The following is a 17,608-nucleotide window of genomic DNA, read 5'->3' as shown; positions in this document are numbered from 1 at the left end:
CGCTGTTGAAAAGCCAACAGCAAAGCTTTTATTCATACGCCAATTTCATTATTATTTCGCATCCAACATAACTATTCCATTAATTAGCTGTTTAGTTATCAGATATATGGGCATATTTATATTCTTTATGTACTTTTTTTTATAATGTCAATGCAATTTAAACCCATTAATTTCATAGCTAAGCACTTATGTCTGTCGATTTTCCTTAATGTTTCCGTAATAGTTTCAAAAGAAAACCAATTTGTTATCTGCGTGTGTATATTCATTTATTTTTGAAATCCATTATTAGACTAAACATAACATCAACAGTTGTGTATAATAGCAATAGTTATTATGGTTTTATCATCATAAATAAGTGTAATTGTTATTGTTATTATTGTTAATATTTTTGTTGTTAATATTATAAATACGTATGTATATGTACCTCGTAAATAAATATTATGCATATCTGAAATATCATTTAAATTTTGCAAACAATTATAGTCATAGTTAACACAAATGATAGATGTAAATACACGTACTTGTAGATGTAACAACATATGTACTAAGTAGATGCAATTTATTGTACATTCTTGTATGTATGTATTGTATGTTAAGTATAGTATCGTATCGTATAAGGGGTATATAGTATGTATGTACATATGGTATGTATGTGAGTCAGTTTTCATGTGTGTATTATTGTATGAATGTTGCTTTGTTTCACTTCAGTAAGTATAATTATGTATTATATGCATACATAATTTAATATATATATATATATATTTATGTATGTATGTATGTATATACTTAAGTAATTAGTTGCAATTGTTGCATTAGATACTTGTACAGTCAAAAGTAACACGAAATATACATATTTGATTTGATTTGATTTAGTTGAAGATATTTAAAATAAATTGAATAGAACACTTTAATAATTAGTATTTGTACGTCCATAAAATTTCAACTGTTTTCTTGAATTCAACTGCTAATTGAAATAGTTTAATTGAAACACTTAACGTTCTGCAACAATTTAATTTTAGTTCTTGGATTGTATATTGTAAATATGTATGTATGTCTTTTTGTATTCGATGAATATGTATGTGTGTTATAAACAGGTCTCTTCCTCATTCCTCGTTGTTTAATCAATTTGTTGAACATCAATACCAAATACTTTTAGTAGAGATTGCCTAAAAGTATGCAATATTAATTTCACATGGAATGGGCAACAGGACTTTATGGTGTATAGAGTATGTCTGTGTTTTAGGTAGTACATTAGTTGCGTTTGGAACAAAACGATGTCTCCAGAAGACATTATAAATAGTATGTAAGTATGTTTATATATATAGATATATACTGGTAACTGGCATATTTCTTTGAGTGGGGAAGAACCTTGTACTTGAGCAATGTCCTTTTTAGAGGACATTACACTTATAGGTATGTATGTATGTATGTATGATCTTGTAATATGTATGTATATGTTAATGGCTTAGTGGGAATTTTCAATAGGCGATTGTTCGTACATTTATTGTATTGGTTTTACTATAGTTTAGTTTAGTTTTTTTTTGCTTTTTGTTATTTATTAATTAGATTCAAGGAAGTTGGCGTTGTTAAAATTGAAGGGGGGAAATCAATCAGATAAGTTAGATCTCGTATCGGCGCCTTCAACAAATTTTAGCCAACTGAACCCTGTCGCTTTGTCCACCATCTGTTCCATCCATTTATTTAGTATACATATATATATTATATATAGTATTGTATTTATGTTTGTATGCAATTATGTATGTCTTGTATAACTATGTATGTAACTATGTTTTGAGCGCGTCCATTTTTATATAGCAGTGCATTGCTCACTATGTAAGTATTTTCTTGTTGTTCTTGTCTCTTTATGCTAAATAAATTGTATGTACTTTGTATTATATGTAGTTAGGAGTACACTTTGCTTGCAGCTAAATTATTATACTGATTCAGTGTCATTTCTAGCAAAAACCTGGGATTAATAACGACTTCGACTTGTTGTGTATGTGTGTATGTGTGTGTGTGTGTGTGTGTGTTTGGGTGTTGCTATCAATTCTCTACCAAAGCATCAACATTAGCTAAATACTTGGTCTGGAACCAAGCAACCAGCTTTGATTGTTAATTCGAATAGTCTTAGCTATTCTCTAACTAAATAATAATGCAAATTCGTAATTGTAATATTATCATATTGTTTTTCTTGTTCTTGTTTTTTCATTCAACATAAATGTGAAATATTGCCGCCGTTAAACAGCATTGAAGCAACCAAATTTATTACAAATTTTAATAGTTAATCCTGTTCTTGAACTGTTGAACGGCAGTATATAGTTTTAAAATTAGATATAATGGAATTTCATAATTTATACACATGAATTATCAGTCCTATTCCAAACTCCCCAGCAGCATTTTCTTTGCATACTTTTCGGTATTGCACAATTTCGAATTACTCCGAAAAAAGGGAATTCGGAATAGGTATTTAACATTTATTGAGTGCATTGTATAATAAAATATATTATCATTATTACGTGCTTAAATTGGCAATAAAAATAAAATTATAAGAGCTACCATATTCGTCGAAATTTCCACACAAAATTTCTAAATTTGAATGTTTACGCAATTTGCACCAAAAATTGACTATAAATTTACATTATTTGATTTACGAATTTTGTATACATTTAGAATAAATATATATTTACAGTAAAAAATTGACGCCATTAATTGCCATAATGTTAAATATTTGTTTGTAATTTTTTATGTTAATATTGTTGACTTTTCTTTTTATTTTTGTTTAAACGATAGTTGTTGTTGTTGTTGTTGTATGTGGCTAAACTTAGGACGTTTTCGTTTAATCAATGTGGCTATTTTGTAAATATATTTACTTAATTGTACAAAATATACATTCATTTTCATATTTCGTTTATTGCAAATTGCATTTAAAATATCTACATAAATATTACTTGAAATTTACTTTCTGTTCTGTTTTATCCTGCCTGTTGAATGCTTCTGGTATCAATGTAAATGTGTGAGTCAAAATACGAACAGAAAACAAGTATCTAGTCGAATAGGAAACGACTAGCATATACCCGGTATTAAGTGTAAAGTAAAAAAGAAATTTGTTTCTAATACATAATTTAATTCATCTCTTATAATCGAATCTATTGATCTCTATCAGACAAACAGACTCTTGTCTTTGGAATCTTTTGTTACAGGGTATAATTAATATAAATATGTAATAACAAATTAAACAAAAATTCGTTGATATCATTCATTGATTAAGTAAAATGAATTCATTTCTTTGTATGACTTGTAAGATCTCAAAAAGAGAAGCGAAACGAGAATCGAAAGAATGTTTCTATGTGGAAAAGAGATTCTTACAAACCAAACAACATTTGATAAATACATATATATTATAAATTGATGTAAAAATCATTGCCTAATGTAAAACATTCGTCAACTTTATATATGTATATGTGAGTGTAAGTGTTTTGTTGAATTTTGCGTTGTTCCTTTTCTATTCGTGTTGTTCCATAAAACCGCGACAACAAATTTCATTGATTTGCTGCTTTTTGTTTATACTTGTTACTTGTACTTAATTTAATACATTTCACCCTATCTACAGTGCTATATATATGCTTCTATATATGTTCTTGTATATGGGTTTCTTTCTTTGCATCTATATATTATATAGTATGTATGTATATAGTATATATTTTCATTCAATTGGTGCATGTAAAAATCCATGTAAAACGCGCGTTGAGTAATAAATTGTTGTCCCATTAACAATAACATTTTCATTTACATCTATTATCAAGTTGTTGTTGTTGTTGTTGTTTTCCATTGTTGCTGTTGGGACTATTTTGTTTATTTATTTTTATAGTTGTTGCTGCTGCGTACTGCACGAGTACTCGTTTATGTCCGTACTTATTCATATGGTATTCATCATATGCATACTTGGTGCTGGTGAATGTGATTCTAGGTGCGTCGGTCTATAAGTCAAGTTAATCGTTTTATCCATTTAGAATTCACCTGCAGCAAAGAATATATTAGAAGGGATCGATAGAATATATATTTATGGGCCACTTACTTGCACATTCTGGTGGGTTCATGTAGCCAAAGACGTTCATCTCGTAGAGCGCCGCCAGCGTGATGAAGAACAGATACCAAATCATCAGTATAATGCCCAAGCGTTTGTCCAATTTCCAGCCATTCAGATGGGTCGACAGTATCAAGAAGACAACGGTGGAGAAGAGCGAGAGTGTGGAATATGCCAGACCTAAGTGTACAGAAGTAGAACTCCCAGAGATTAGCAAATATAGATCATTAAACTACAACTACATCCACATCGGCTAGATTAAAAAAAAAAGAACACACAATCAAGACACATGCCAGGCATACCACACATAGAATTTACGACGACGAGGCAAGCACTAGAGGAGGTATTGTGGGGAGAGGGGGTAGGACATTGACATTGTGATACATACCCTTGGATATGACATTGACGTGCGAGCCGGGCGCAATGATAGCCGTTTGTATGAACCACGGAAGACCTAAGCACACTAGTATATCAAAGACATTCGAGCCAATTGCATTCGATACGGCCATGTCGCCGAAGCCCTCTTTGATAACCGCTATTGAGCTTAGGGCGTCCGGTACCGAAACGCCAGCGGCAACGAACGTCAGGCCCATCACAGTGTCGGGTATGGCCAACGTGGAGCCAATCACCGTTATCATCCAGACCATAAAGTACGAATAGAACGAGATCCAAACCATTGAGATGAGAAACGTGAATGGATACCAATTGCGATACTGATGCTGCCGGCAATCCGGCATCGTCAACTTGCACAGATAGTGGATCGGATATACCACATACCAGGCGACCAATGCTGGCAAACCGCCCTCCGTGGGTCGCATCAATGGATCGGGGCGTGCCTCACGCTGTTTATCCGTCGACTTGTAATACTCAACGCCGCCACCCGGCGTTGTGGCCACTTGACTTTTAGCTCCGGCTCCGGCTGCTGCAGCAGCAGCCTGCTCACCCGTTACCACCGAATCCGGCTGATCGCCGTGATAGCCCATATTCTCTTGACCTTGGCCCTGATTGAACTGACCCATGCCCCAATCATCGACCGGCGGTTGGCTGCTTCTAGCACTGGCTGCCATTGGCATCGCTGCTGCTGAGGCTTGATTCTGGCTCGACTCTTCGCCCCAGGCCGCGTTGGGATCCCAGCTGGCATTGGGGTCATTGTAGCTCTGGTAGTCGCCTTGTGTCGGATCCTGTTGTTGCTTCTGCTGCGCACTGGGATCGGTTTCCTTCGTCTGCGTCTGTCCCCCGTTGCCCTGGGTGTAGGAACTTTCGGGCACATTCTTATAGGTCACCAATGCTGATTGCTCCTCCTTGCTGGGCAGCTTGAAGGGCAGATTCAAGCTCAACGCCCAGCGCTCCAGTTCCGTGTTGAAACACAGCGCTACACAGTAGCCCACATAGCAGAGCAGCATTACCACAGACTCGAACTGCAGAAATGGGAAATATATTCATTAATTAAAGTAACTATTTATGAAATTTAGTAAGACTTCTTCTAAAGGGCTGGGTTTCTATAACTGTGGAAATTTTAATATTGTCCTTGTCATATTCTTCTTTTTTTTGTGCATCTACAATAGTTCAAAATTAACAAGTGAGAAAACGAGTGTACTCGACTGCGAGATACCCGCTACCTATTTTGAATATAAATTAACCATGTAATATTTTAAAAATATACCGAATAATATATGAAATATACTAAAATATACCGTAGGCCATATTTGTTATGTCGATAAATGTTTAAATATGTCAGATTGCTAGCCAAAGCAGCTAAAAGCTCATTGCAATAGGCGTAATTTGCCATATTTTTTGTATTTCTTAAATTTCTACAATTTTTATTCGATCACAACCAAATTTTCAGGAATCATAAATGGTATAGTTATTAATGTCTATCCCATAATGAATATAGCTTTATTATTACGCTTGTTACTCGATTTTTGTTAATTTGCGATGGCGGAAGTGGGCGTGGCAAAAATTTAAAGCATACTTGATATCCGTGCACACAATAAAAGTGCTGTCCAAAAAAAATATAACTCTTTCTCTTATAGTCTCTTAGATATATGTAGGTATTCATGCGGACAGACAGACAGACGGACATGGCTTTATTGTCTCGGTTGTTGACGCTGATCAAGAATATAGAGTGGGAGATGCCTTCTTCTGCCTGTTTCCTGGAGGCACAAGTTATAATACCTTCTACCCTATGGGTGGCTCGTATAAAAATTTAATAAGAAATATGATTCTGAGCTGTATCATCACTCGAAAAAATAATATTTACTTGTTAATATTGCTGTAGAAGAATATTAAGCTTGGTTTTAATAAACTTTCATTGGTATCCAGCAATAGCAAAAGTTAAAAATAAACACGAATAGGAAATCCATTAAACTTTCTAATCCCCTACTCTACTTATCACCATAGTAAATATTTTAAATATCAACATTTTTCAATGATAATCGTCTTCATTTAAAATAAATTTATGTGTGAATTCCTATACACGAAAATATAACTAAACGTAATCATTATCTGCAAGACTTAATCATAATTTGCATTTCAACTTTGACTCTTTAAAAGTTATTAAATTGAAACTAGAAATGTGCCATTTCTAATCGCCAAGAAATGATTATTGAGACTATCAGCAGAAGTTGACCCACGTTCCACTAGAACAAACAGTGAAATACGAACTTACACAGGAGATGACATCATTGAAAATGATTATCAGCATGACCAATATGGACACGCAGTAGAAGAAGCAATCGCGGACCAAAGGCCACCAGTTGAGCTGGCAAACAGTGCCGGAGCAGAGAGCACACACCGAGATGACGAACATGATGTTGAACACAGCGGAACCAATGACGCCACTAATGCCAATATCATCCTTGGCAAAGAACACGCCAATGACAACGGTGGCCAACTCTGGAGCTGAGCTGCCGGCAGCCATGAATGTGGCACCAGCCACATCCGGCGATAGATGCAGCTCTGCAAACACAACGAAAAAGCAATTAGCAAAAAGCAGTTTGCATTGCATTCAGGGGAGAGGGGGGAGCAACTTACCCTCGCAGAGTCTGTCCAGACTGGCCACAAAGTACTCGTCACACACAATGGCCAGGCCGAAGAAGGTGAAGATGGCCACCAGGATGTGGAGGATGAGGCCACCATGTCGTCGCGCCCATTTGTTCATCAATGGCTGCGGAAATTGCTCAATGGCCGGTGGCGTGCAGTTCTCTCGCTTCGGACGCCAAGTGGGCACCGCACCATGCGCTGTGGCCATCGTAGTTTGCAACGGCTCATCGAATTTCTATTAGAATATATACACTATAATAATTGCAATAAAATCGAGTTAGCTAACTCACTTCAGTGGACAGCATGGGGTTGGGCGAAGTGTTCACAAGTTCGGGCGGCACATCGGCATCGGCAGCTTCGGGCAGAGCGCCAACATCCAAGGGAATATCGGCCTTCTCATCACCCTTGGCCGAGTAGATGCTCACGCAGTAGTAGATGAGGAAAAGCAATCCCATGTTCCACATGCGCGCACGGCGAGAGCGTCGACGAACGATCTGCAAAAAAAGAAAAGCATCGATATTGAATACTACTTTTCTTATTCTTGCCCCTTTGCCTCGCTGCCGTTGTAATGTTGTTGACTTCCAGAGGCAGCTTAAGCGCCCATCTAAGCACACGAAGCGTGCCAAAGACAAAGCTGCAAAGACTATGCGGCTTATGTGCTCCACATAGAGACTGACGGTGGCAATGCCTGCAGGCGTTGCTTCTGATAAGGTTTTATGTACCCCCACCCCCTGCCAAGTTGCCACTCCCACTGGGGCATGCATCTATGTGAACAGTTACTTGTAGCAATTGTCTGTGCCATACGATAGGTAAACAAGTATGATGGCTATGCTCACGAATAACCGACAAGAAAATACCCTATGAATTAGGAAATCTTTGGGAATTGGAAAAAAATAAACTAGATATTAAGTGACAAAATAATAATAAATATTCCACAGTATTTAAAAATATATTATATTTTTAAGCATGAATTAAAATATTTGATTTTAAATAAGCATACATTTTGACAGAGAATATTTTTAGTTAATAATAAATATTTGTATATCTATTTCTATGGATTTATTTGAATATTAGTTACATGAAATAAATCTCAACAGAACTAAATATCATTAAAAACAACTATTCATAAGAATAAATTTGTGTATTATTTTTAACTGATACTGCAAATATTAAGATATATAACATGAATATCAATTTAAAGCTTCACTAATACAATTAATATATTTAGGTCTATACACATGTATTTATTTTAGAAATCAATGTAAATGTTTTTAATAAATTTAAAATAAGTAGATCATAAATTTCCTAATAAAAACCTCACTAAGAATAACAGGAAAATAAATTGTAAAGTGGTTTATATTACAAATAAAGCGGAACATGTTAATTTAGACTTTTCTACTAAAATGATTCATTCGTTAAAAATCAATGTAAAAAAAATTACTCGAATTATTAGAGACGAACATTATTATCTCTTTTATTTCGCAACTAAAGTGCCCTTAAGTAAATTTCCACTATTATCTTTCGTTCACTTTAAAGATAAAATTAACTGAAAATATTATGCTTAGTCAAACATTTATTGTTATTCTTTCATTTAAACAGTAGTGTTATTATATCCAAGTTTAACAATGGCTATAAAAAGCTGAGATTAGCAGAAGAAGAATATAATCTAGGGTGAGACTGAAGCCATAGAAATTCTCGCTGCTTAAGTGCCAGAAGCTGTTAACTCAGTCATAAAAAGTCAATAAATGAAATAACATAACAACGAAGTATACCCGTTTAGACTCGCATAGCGAATACAGGGTATTCTTAGACGCTTTTGCAGTGGCACAGGAGCGTGTATAAACATGTTTACTTGAATGTGTCTGAACAAATAAGTACAGCGCTGTGCTTGTGGCAAGCTTATTAAGTTTATTGCCACTGCGTTTGCATTAACTTGGTTTTGTTAGCGGCTGCTTCAGGCAGCTGACAGTCTTTGGCTGAGACATGAAATCGGATATTCATGAGCTGGGGCCCTAGACCTGGGTTGAAAGTAAATGGGAAAACAACGCTAAGTGCAACAACTGCTAGGTGATGGACGGCAATTGTTGGCCAAGATGCGAGTACGACTCGTATTGGCCAGTCTAACAAGTCAACAAAATTCTATGGCTAGCGTTGCAATATGATATGTGAGATGTTGCAAGTTCTTTGAGAGTGTCAATAGCCTGAAGCAGTAAAACCCAATTAGCCAACAATATATGCAAAACTTTAAGCCAAATACAGCTGCTCTTGGCCATTAAAAGCTTAAGACAATGGACTCTCACTTCGATGTCGATAATCGGAGCCATTATGGGAGACAAACTGATAAGCGGCGAATCAACAAAAACGGCTGAAGAAAGCAGTTTGAACTGCCAACAACTGCTGCATACTTTCCAACAGCAGCAACAACGTCGGAGAAAAACAGCTGCAGATACAGATACAGATACAGATACGTAGTCACAGATACATATACACATGTGTATACATATACACATGATGTCATATGCCTTGATTCAATTTCTCTTGAGAAAATGCTGAAATCGTGACACAAACTACATAAGCGACAACAAAAATAAATGTCTTTGAATAAATTTGAGCAGCATTACAGCCATTTGTTTGCTATTGACAGTACTTCGTCTCTCTCTTCAATCTCCTCTTACTGTTGCTATTGTTGTTGCTGTTGCTGCTGCCGTTTGCTGTTGCTGATAACAGTGCAAATTCGACACAAACGAGCGAAAGAGAGAGAGCAATTGAAAGTTTTCACCACAAAAGACGAACACGAAATCAACTGCCGGGGTGAGAGATAGAGAGAGAGAGAGTACAAAAAGGAGCAGCGGCGTCTGGCTGGCTGCCTGCTTGGCTTTGATGGCCCCAGAAAAGCCACCACACCACTCTCTCTCTCTGTCTCTCTCTCGCTCTCTCTTTTTCTGTGGTGTGGTAGGGGCGAGGAGGCTGACTGCTCCACAGGCCAAAACATACACACAGCGAGCGCCTTGTGGGCCACTCGGTCATGCCGCACAATATCGATTTGCAGAGAGCCGCCTTCCCTTTCCTCTTCCCTCTGCCCCTTTCCCATCTCAACAAGCTTTTACTCATACGCGCGTTGTTGGCTAAGGTTGCAAATGGTCGCTGTGTGAGTGTAAATGTGGTCTAAAGCGGTGGGCAGGAGGGATTGTTAGTTACAGTTACAGTTATACGTAGTTAGCGTGGATGCTGCAGCAACACATCTTATAAAAATAAATGGCTCTGCTGACTAAATACATATGCGATTACATATATACTTATATGTGGTCGTCAGTGTGTGTGTGTGTGAGTTTATAGTAGGCGGCTGGCCGGAGAGGAGAAATCGGAGGCAGCGGAAACGTCATTGTCGTAGCTGGGTGTTCGGGCTTACATCATATTTTTCTTAAAGGCTCAAACAAAGGACATCGCCTTCATTGCCACCCCCTCCCATCAATCTTAAAGAAAAGCAAAAGTGATGTTGTCTGTGTCGTTTTGGCTTTTTGTTTGCTCGGAAAAATTGCAGACAATTGAAGAAGCTGCTGGCAGATGAAAAATGCAATTGACTTGGACTTGACGTAGTAAACAATTTGCACAAGCTCAAGCAATTGTTTCGCATCAGGATTACACACACACACACACACACACACACTGTTCCTCTCTCATACACACACTCATGCAGTAAAGCAATTTCATAATCACATTATAAAATATTTACCATTTTTGCAGCTGTTGTTAATTCAAACGCTTCGCTTGTAGTTGGTTTAGTTTAATGAGCAGATTTTCAGCTTTCGATTAATTGGAATAATTGAATAAATAATTTAATTGATTACAATGTTTTTTTTTTGTGTTGTTTCACGTTTTCTTTTTTATCCACAGTTTGGTTAGTTAGCACGAGCACGAGATTGCAATGTGGGTGTTTTGCGGAAAACAGATACAGAAGAAAAGCGTTGCATTGGAAAACATGCGACGATATATTTGGCTAAGACCTTTTGTTTTGGGCCTGCAAATCGCATCACTTGTGTTTCATTCTTCACTCAGCGCCAGCAGTTGCTGCGTAAAGTTCATATATTGTATAGTATGTGTATATGTTATAGTAGAACTATTATTTAATACTCGTAATACGAAGTTTTCATTTGATTTATACTATTTCGCTCGCGCACCATGCACGGTTCTTTCTCTGTGTGAGTGTGTGTGCTTGTATTTATGTGTGTATGTGTGTATGGGTGAGTGGTGTATGTGATTCGAAACGCGCACGAGCAAGCAAAGCTTTGCTTTTGCTTTCGCCTGGCGAGACGGTTCAGAGCAAACTGACGGCAGCGTCGTCGTCCCAAAGTCTGCAACGTACATTTCTGCTCAAGCGGCACTGTGAAAAATTCTGCAGTTGTTTGTAAATACATACAAACATTTTCCAAGTATAACTTTTGAACATAAAGTATACAAAACATAAATAGAAATTTCAAATTATTTATTTATTTAGATGTTAAAGTGATAAATATTCATATTTACATTTGTTTTAATGTATTTTATGTTATCACTCTTTTTTTGTCGCAGTGTCGTGAGTCGTCAATGCGTCGGCGTTAAACTCACCACACTACTCGTGACACGAAGCGCCACTCACAAGAGACAGCAGGAAATGTAAAAGTGTGGCGCTTAGGAAGCACTTGAACATGCGTGCGCCGCAGCAGCGCCATCTATGGACAGCTTACAGCATTATACGCAAAAGCTGATTGAAATTGATTTGAATTCACCTACACACACTTACACGCACGCAGCGGAGTAATAGCTGAGCTCAATTGTTGAAGCCTGTTGAAAAATTGCATTACCAACAAAACAATGAAAGAGAGTCGCATTTATATTTGTTTGATTATTATTTATATGCGCCCTCCCTCGGCCGCAAAGTCAAGTGTACCCACATGTGCATACATATCTATCCATGTATGTGTGTTCGGGTAGATGTTGACTGTGCAAACAGAACAAACAACAAAAAATTGTCTTGGCCGGTGTCACGGCATTTGAAGTGCCGCAGTTAAGGATGGCTAAGGACATCAATTGTCAGGATTTTGCCACATTATCCTTTAGATTGCGGCCGACCAGACCAAGCCGGCATCTCAGATGTGCAACGTGACATTGCTACATGCGGCACCCTTAGATCTAGCCGCCGTCCGAGAGGGCTGCCATTGCCAAAAAACAAAGCAGAACACTCACACTGCTGGGCACATCGTATAAAAAATCGCCAAACACAATGACGAATTTACCTGTTGACACCTTCCAAAATAGACAATTCTGCTAATTAATAATGGAATCGCTCTCTCTGGGAGCTGCTGACTCGTATTTATGGTGCCTGATGCCTGCCATTCAATTGTAGCAGGTTATATGGCTCAATCACGAAATCTTTGAAAAGGAGTGCAAAAAGTTGAAGGAGTTCTCGAGAAATGCAGCGGCTGCTTCTTCTGATTGAGTTGACAGTCGAGCTAAGCGGAATTATGACTTTGATTCACAAATCGAGAGTGTAAATGAGCGGCTTACAGTAGTCTTTGATTCCATTGTCGAATGTCGGCTATTTTGAAGGTATTGTAGGGGCATGGGAAAACCTGAGAGCTTCAATTTTGAAGCTGATGGTGATGATTGTCGAATTATCTATTATAGTCGTGTCAGTTTAATAGTTTTATTCGAGTGAATTCTATTAAAGGTATTATATAATTTATTGATAAGAATTGATTCATTCTATCAATTTTTCCTCAAATATTGATAGAAATATATAATTTTGTTTTGTTATTTTTTTAAGTTTTTTATTAGATTATACATTTTAGATTTTAAATTCGTCTACAAATTGGTTTCTAAAAACTTTTTATACTGAAATTTATAAATGCTTTTTCTTCAGAATATAATAAAAACTACAAAGTATCTGGCTGAAATTATATATTACATGAAATTTACTAAAAATATGAACTATTTCTTTTTTTTATAGTTACCAAAACAAGGTTTTTTCTTCAACGAATTTTCCAAAACTAAAATGAACGCATATTTCAAACAACTTCAATACTTTAAAATTCTTATATACTATGTAAAAATTTATTAAAGTTACTAAAACAGATTTTCTCTTCTAAGAATTTTCTAAAACTAAAAACACATCTTTCAAACAACCTCATCACCTTACAACTCTTATCAAAGAGTAGCATTAATTCACCTCATTGCATTCCTAATTGAACCACAAGAACAGTCACCATGTCTAAATCGATTGATCGCCCCTCGACAAAGAAACACTCAATGAAATCTTGAACTCTAGGTAGGTGGCATCGTGGCAAAAGGCTTCTTCACGCACGCCGCCTTGTTAATGGTCGATCGACTTTCAAATTAGTTTATAAACTAAATACAAATATTGTAACTAAAATGCGTTGGCTAATCAATTTCATACGCTCAATTTAAGCGGCGACTGTGCGTCTGGTAAGAGAGACGAGAGAAGCCGAGAAACGAGTCGGTGAGGCACCTTGGCGACCGCAGTTAAAAGGACATGATGCTGGGATTGTTAGCGAGCCACGTTGTCTGGTTGTCCGACCTAGAACATAAAGCAGGCCAGGAATAGACAATAGACCAGGCTCGACTTCACTTCACTTCTTGACGCAACTGCCCAAAAATTGGCTCCCTCATCATTATTTATATATGGGACGTTCTATTCAATTGAATAGAAAAAGGAACCCAACAGAAAAAGGGAAAGGGAAGGTGTCAAGGCAAAGGCAAAGGCAAAGGTGTCGGGACTGCCCCGCTACAGATGCGGTTGCCTAGCGCAATTCAAGGCGAAGACGTGCCACAGTTTCTCCCCGTCTTCAGTGTTCTTCTTCAGCTATTGTTTCATTGTTTATTTGCGCAGCGTTGCGCTGCGCTGACTTGAGTTGAGTAGAGTGGCAATGCCGTGGTTTTGAGTGTCGGCGGTGGCGGTGATGGCAATGGCAATGGCAATCCTTTTGTCTATCGGCGACTCAATAAAGAACTTATTGTGGACAAATTTCGACATTTTTCGTTGCGTTGTTTTTGGTTTTGTACAGTTTGTTTCCCTTTCTCTGTTTCTCTGGCATTTCAAAAGGACATGCTTGACTTTTAACAGGAATCAATTTATTTTATGCGAAATAATCGTGTTGATGGCTGCGTGCTCGCCCCTTTTTTTCCACTCGCCTAACGCTTTTGGGTTCTCTCACTGCTCACCACTACTACTACTACGACTAACAGAGCAACCCCAGAGGGCCGGGCATCCCTGCCAGCCTAGCGACGAGGGCTGTCATTGGGTTTTGCCCTCGTGGAGCGCCTATGTGAAGAAGGGTGGAAGTAATTTTAATTTATGATGTCAATTTATACTAGTTTTTGCGGTTTCTCAAACGACGCTCTAGGTATTTTACATAAGCCACAGTGATGCGGTTTCTCTGAGATACGATCGGAAAGATACTCACAACCTACTCGAACATGTGTAAGTATCTAAGCTATTTGTTGATAAAATGATTTTCTAGATAGACGCTCTATTACAATGAGCTCATCAATCAAAAATGTGGCATGCACTCATTACGATTACAATTTCTTTTTTATCAAAAAAATATACAATATTTTTTGTGCAATTGTTGCAATTTTTGGTTATAGAAAATCGCACGAGCGTAACAAGGTTTGAGCATCAAGCCGATCAATCAAAAAATCGAATGCAATTTTCCCCCGCATAGCCCTCAAAATGGCCAGATTGGAGTATCTTTCCATTTACTATACACCTACTACAAGAATGCATGCCAAAGGGCAGAGACACTTCAAATGCAGTTCATCATTCATGGCATTCCATTCATCACATGAATGTTTCGGGGCGACACAAACAGACACTTGACAGCTGACCAGCACCTTGGGCTGTTAGGTAAACATGAATTTATCGGTTATTATTAGCACCTTTCCATCATAATTGCACCATAGGAGTCGAGTCAGCAGTCGAGCAATTGCCAAATTTTCTAACGGTTGCCCGTTGTCCGTTGCATGTTGCCTTTCTTCGATCTCTTTGCATCTCTTTGAATACTTTCATTCAACATGCAACTGCATTGATAAGTGTGAAAAGGCTTTTGGCAAAGCAGCAGTCGGCAATCCACAGTAGCATTGTCCACATTCCATAGAAACTCACTGTGTCATTGTTCCATTTTCGTACATTTCAATTTGCATTTGACTTTGCCGCTTTGGCCATCGACCGAGTCGAGCCAAACCAAGCCACTTATGTTTGCCTCATTTCTCGACAGGAAACCAGACTATGCTAGGATCACGGACACGCTCTTCTGAATGGATGAGGCTTTTGGCCCTAGGGAGCGTGCCGGCTACCGGCAATTGTTACCATCTTACACATACTTCTTGCGCTTCCTTGCACAAATCTGTGAATCCTAAGACGATTTCCTTAACCACATCTGTCATAAGCCGTAAAGCGTGTCATACAAAAAATGTTGCTTTGTTGCACCAAGCGGAATCAATTGCCAGAAAAACTATAAGAGAAAAAACATTTTAAGATTTTGCCTGAAACGATAAATAAAACAATTTAAAATGTTTAAGTAAACAGTTTCCGATAGATCTGTTTATTTATTTGCGTATTAATTATAAATATTATATTTTGACTACAATTTTTCTTGAGTTTCTGAACATTTATAAAATAATTCACTATTGCGGATAATACAGATGATTATAAAGATATTTTCCATTTGCTTTCTATTTGTAATTAAAAATGTTTAAATTAACAATGGCGAATATATATAAAATTTATATGGAAGAAAACTGTCTACAATCTGACAAATCAAAGATACTTGATTAAGATATTTAATTTCGCATGAATACTTGAATTCATTAATGATTTATATGATTTCGAATATCTTCCCTTTATATTTATTTAGTTAGTCTATTTTTAAATGCTTAATGTAAATATTATAATATGTTTATAAATTTTCAATACCTGTAAGTTAAAATAGAATAAATAAAATAAAATAAATAAAATTATTTTAATACTCTCACTTCTATTTTTTTTTTTTGTATATATGTATTTATCTTTATTATAACTTTGTAAGCCATTTAATGGCTATATTTATATAATATATCATTCTTCTCTTCGTTTCCACTTCATTCTTGATTATTTATTTTACAATTAAGGAAAAGTACTATTTCTAATAATTGAAATTAATAAGTGAAATTAATATTTTGCTGCCCTACAAAAAATACAAAAACCAGCATTGAAATATACAAAATCAGATACACTTTTTAAATGCGAGTTTTGCTACAGTTTTATTTACTCACAGTTACTTTTATTCTAAGGTCTGTTTCGATTTACATTTTCAGCGCCCCGAAAAGTGTTGTAAGCCTGGGCAGGTAAATCAGATTGAATCGGTAGCCAACATAGTTCGATGTGCAACTGTGACATTGTTTGAAGGCAAATGTCCATTAATAATAGAACGATTACCCGACGAGGTCAACACTTTACACTGACACACACACAAATGTATAGCATACAGAAGTTGGTTGCCCGCATTGGTATTTGAATGTGAAAAACTCTGCAGGACATGCAGCTCCTTTTGAATGGTCAGTCATACTAGGGAGAGTGCATTTGAATGAACTGCATTACAAGCGGATTATTGGATTTGAGGTTAAGTGCATTTTCAATGATTGCAACAACTTTAACTGTAACTGTAACGAAATTGAAATTTCTCGAGGATTTTCACAACTGTTTTGACTTTTCCCAAATACTGTCTCAAATGCTAAGCTGGCAACGACAAAAAAACGCACACAAAACGCGCGCGGTAGGCGGAGCGAGACACACGAACGCCATTGCTGACAGACAAACAAGGCAGCTGCTCACGCACACACACACTCATACACAGTCAACATCTGAGCGAGAGAGAGAGAGCGCGCACTCAGCTGCCTGTGGCATGCCCCAAAAGGAGCGAGAAGCGTGCGCCAAGGGGAATCGCAGCAGACGTTCGTTTTAGTTGGAAAACTAAACGGGCATTGATCATGCTTGGAGTGGCTGCGACTTAAACGCGCGTGTTGACTGTCGCCTGCCATTGTCCAACTGCGGTAGTGGTAGTGGCAGGGGCAGGCAATAGACACGGGAGACGAGCGACGAGAGACGCGACCGGGGTTGCTCTTTGTGTGCCTTTTAATGGACCAACGGCCGCCGCGGTTTTTGTGGCGTTGTGTCACGGGATAAATATTAATCGATATCTGTGTTGAGTATACATATCTCCCTTTGTATGCGCGAGAGCATAGTATCCTTTTGTTGCCGGCCAGCAGAAAACCCTTGTGTGTCCTGCTACACTAACACTCACATAAAATGAGCAACATCCGCGCTCTATTCCTCGTACCTTTGGCGCGCTTTGCCCGCTGGAATTAGTCGAGTGCATTCACTTGAAAAACTAATTTGATTTATGTCTTCGACTTCGCGTTAAAGTGCGGTTTTCCATTCAGATTGTG

The 17,608-nt window shown here is 37.3% G+C and overlaps 1 protein-coding gene across 1 annotated transcript; it reads right to left on the bottom strand.

The window, feature by feature from the left end:
- Nucleotides 1-271: 271 nt before the first annotated feature.
- Nucleotides 272-11,439, bottom strand: LOC132785837 (probable sodium/potassium/calcium exchanger CG1090). The gene is made up of 7 exons (XM_060792129.1): nucleotides 10,860-11,439; nucleotides 7,417-7,620; nucleotides 7,118-7,361; nucleotides 6,753-7,042; nucleotides 4,473-5,502; nucleotides 4,076-4,264; nucleotides 272-4,017 (listed from the first exon to the last, which is right to left on the bottom strand). The coding sequence occupies exons 1-7, from the start codon at nucleotides 10,860-10,862 to the stop codon at nucleotides 4,007-4,009; spliced, it is 1,971 nt and encodes a 656-aa protein (XP_060648112.1). The 5' UTR covers nucleotides 10,863-11,439; the 3' UTR covers nucleotides 272-4,006.
- Nucleotides 11,440-17,608: the final 6,169 nt, after the last annotated feature.

This window comes from Drosophila nasuta, chromosome 2R (assembly GCF_023558535.2).
Source record: "Drosophila nasuta strain 15112-1781.00 chromosome 2R, ASM2355853v1, whole genome shotgun sequence".
Lineage (NCBI taxonomy): Eukaryota > Metazoa > Arthropoda > Insecta > Diptera > Drosophilidae > Drosophila > Drosophila nasuta.
This window is presented reverse-complemented; position numbering and strand designations above follow the sequence as displayed.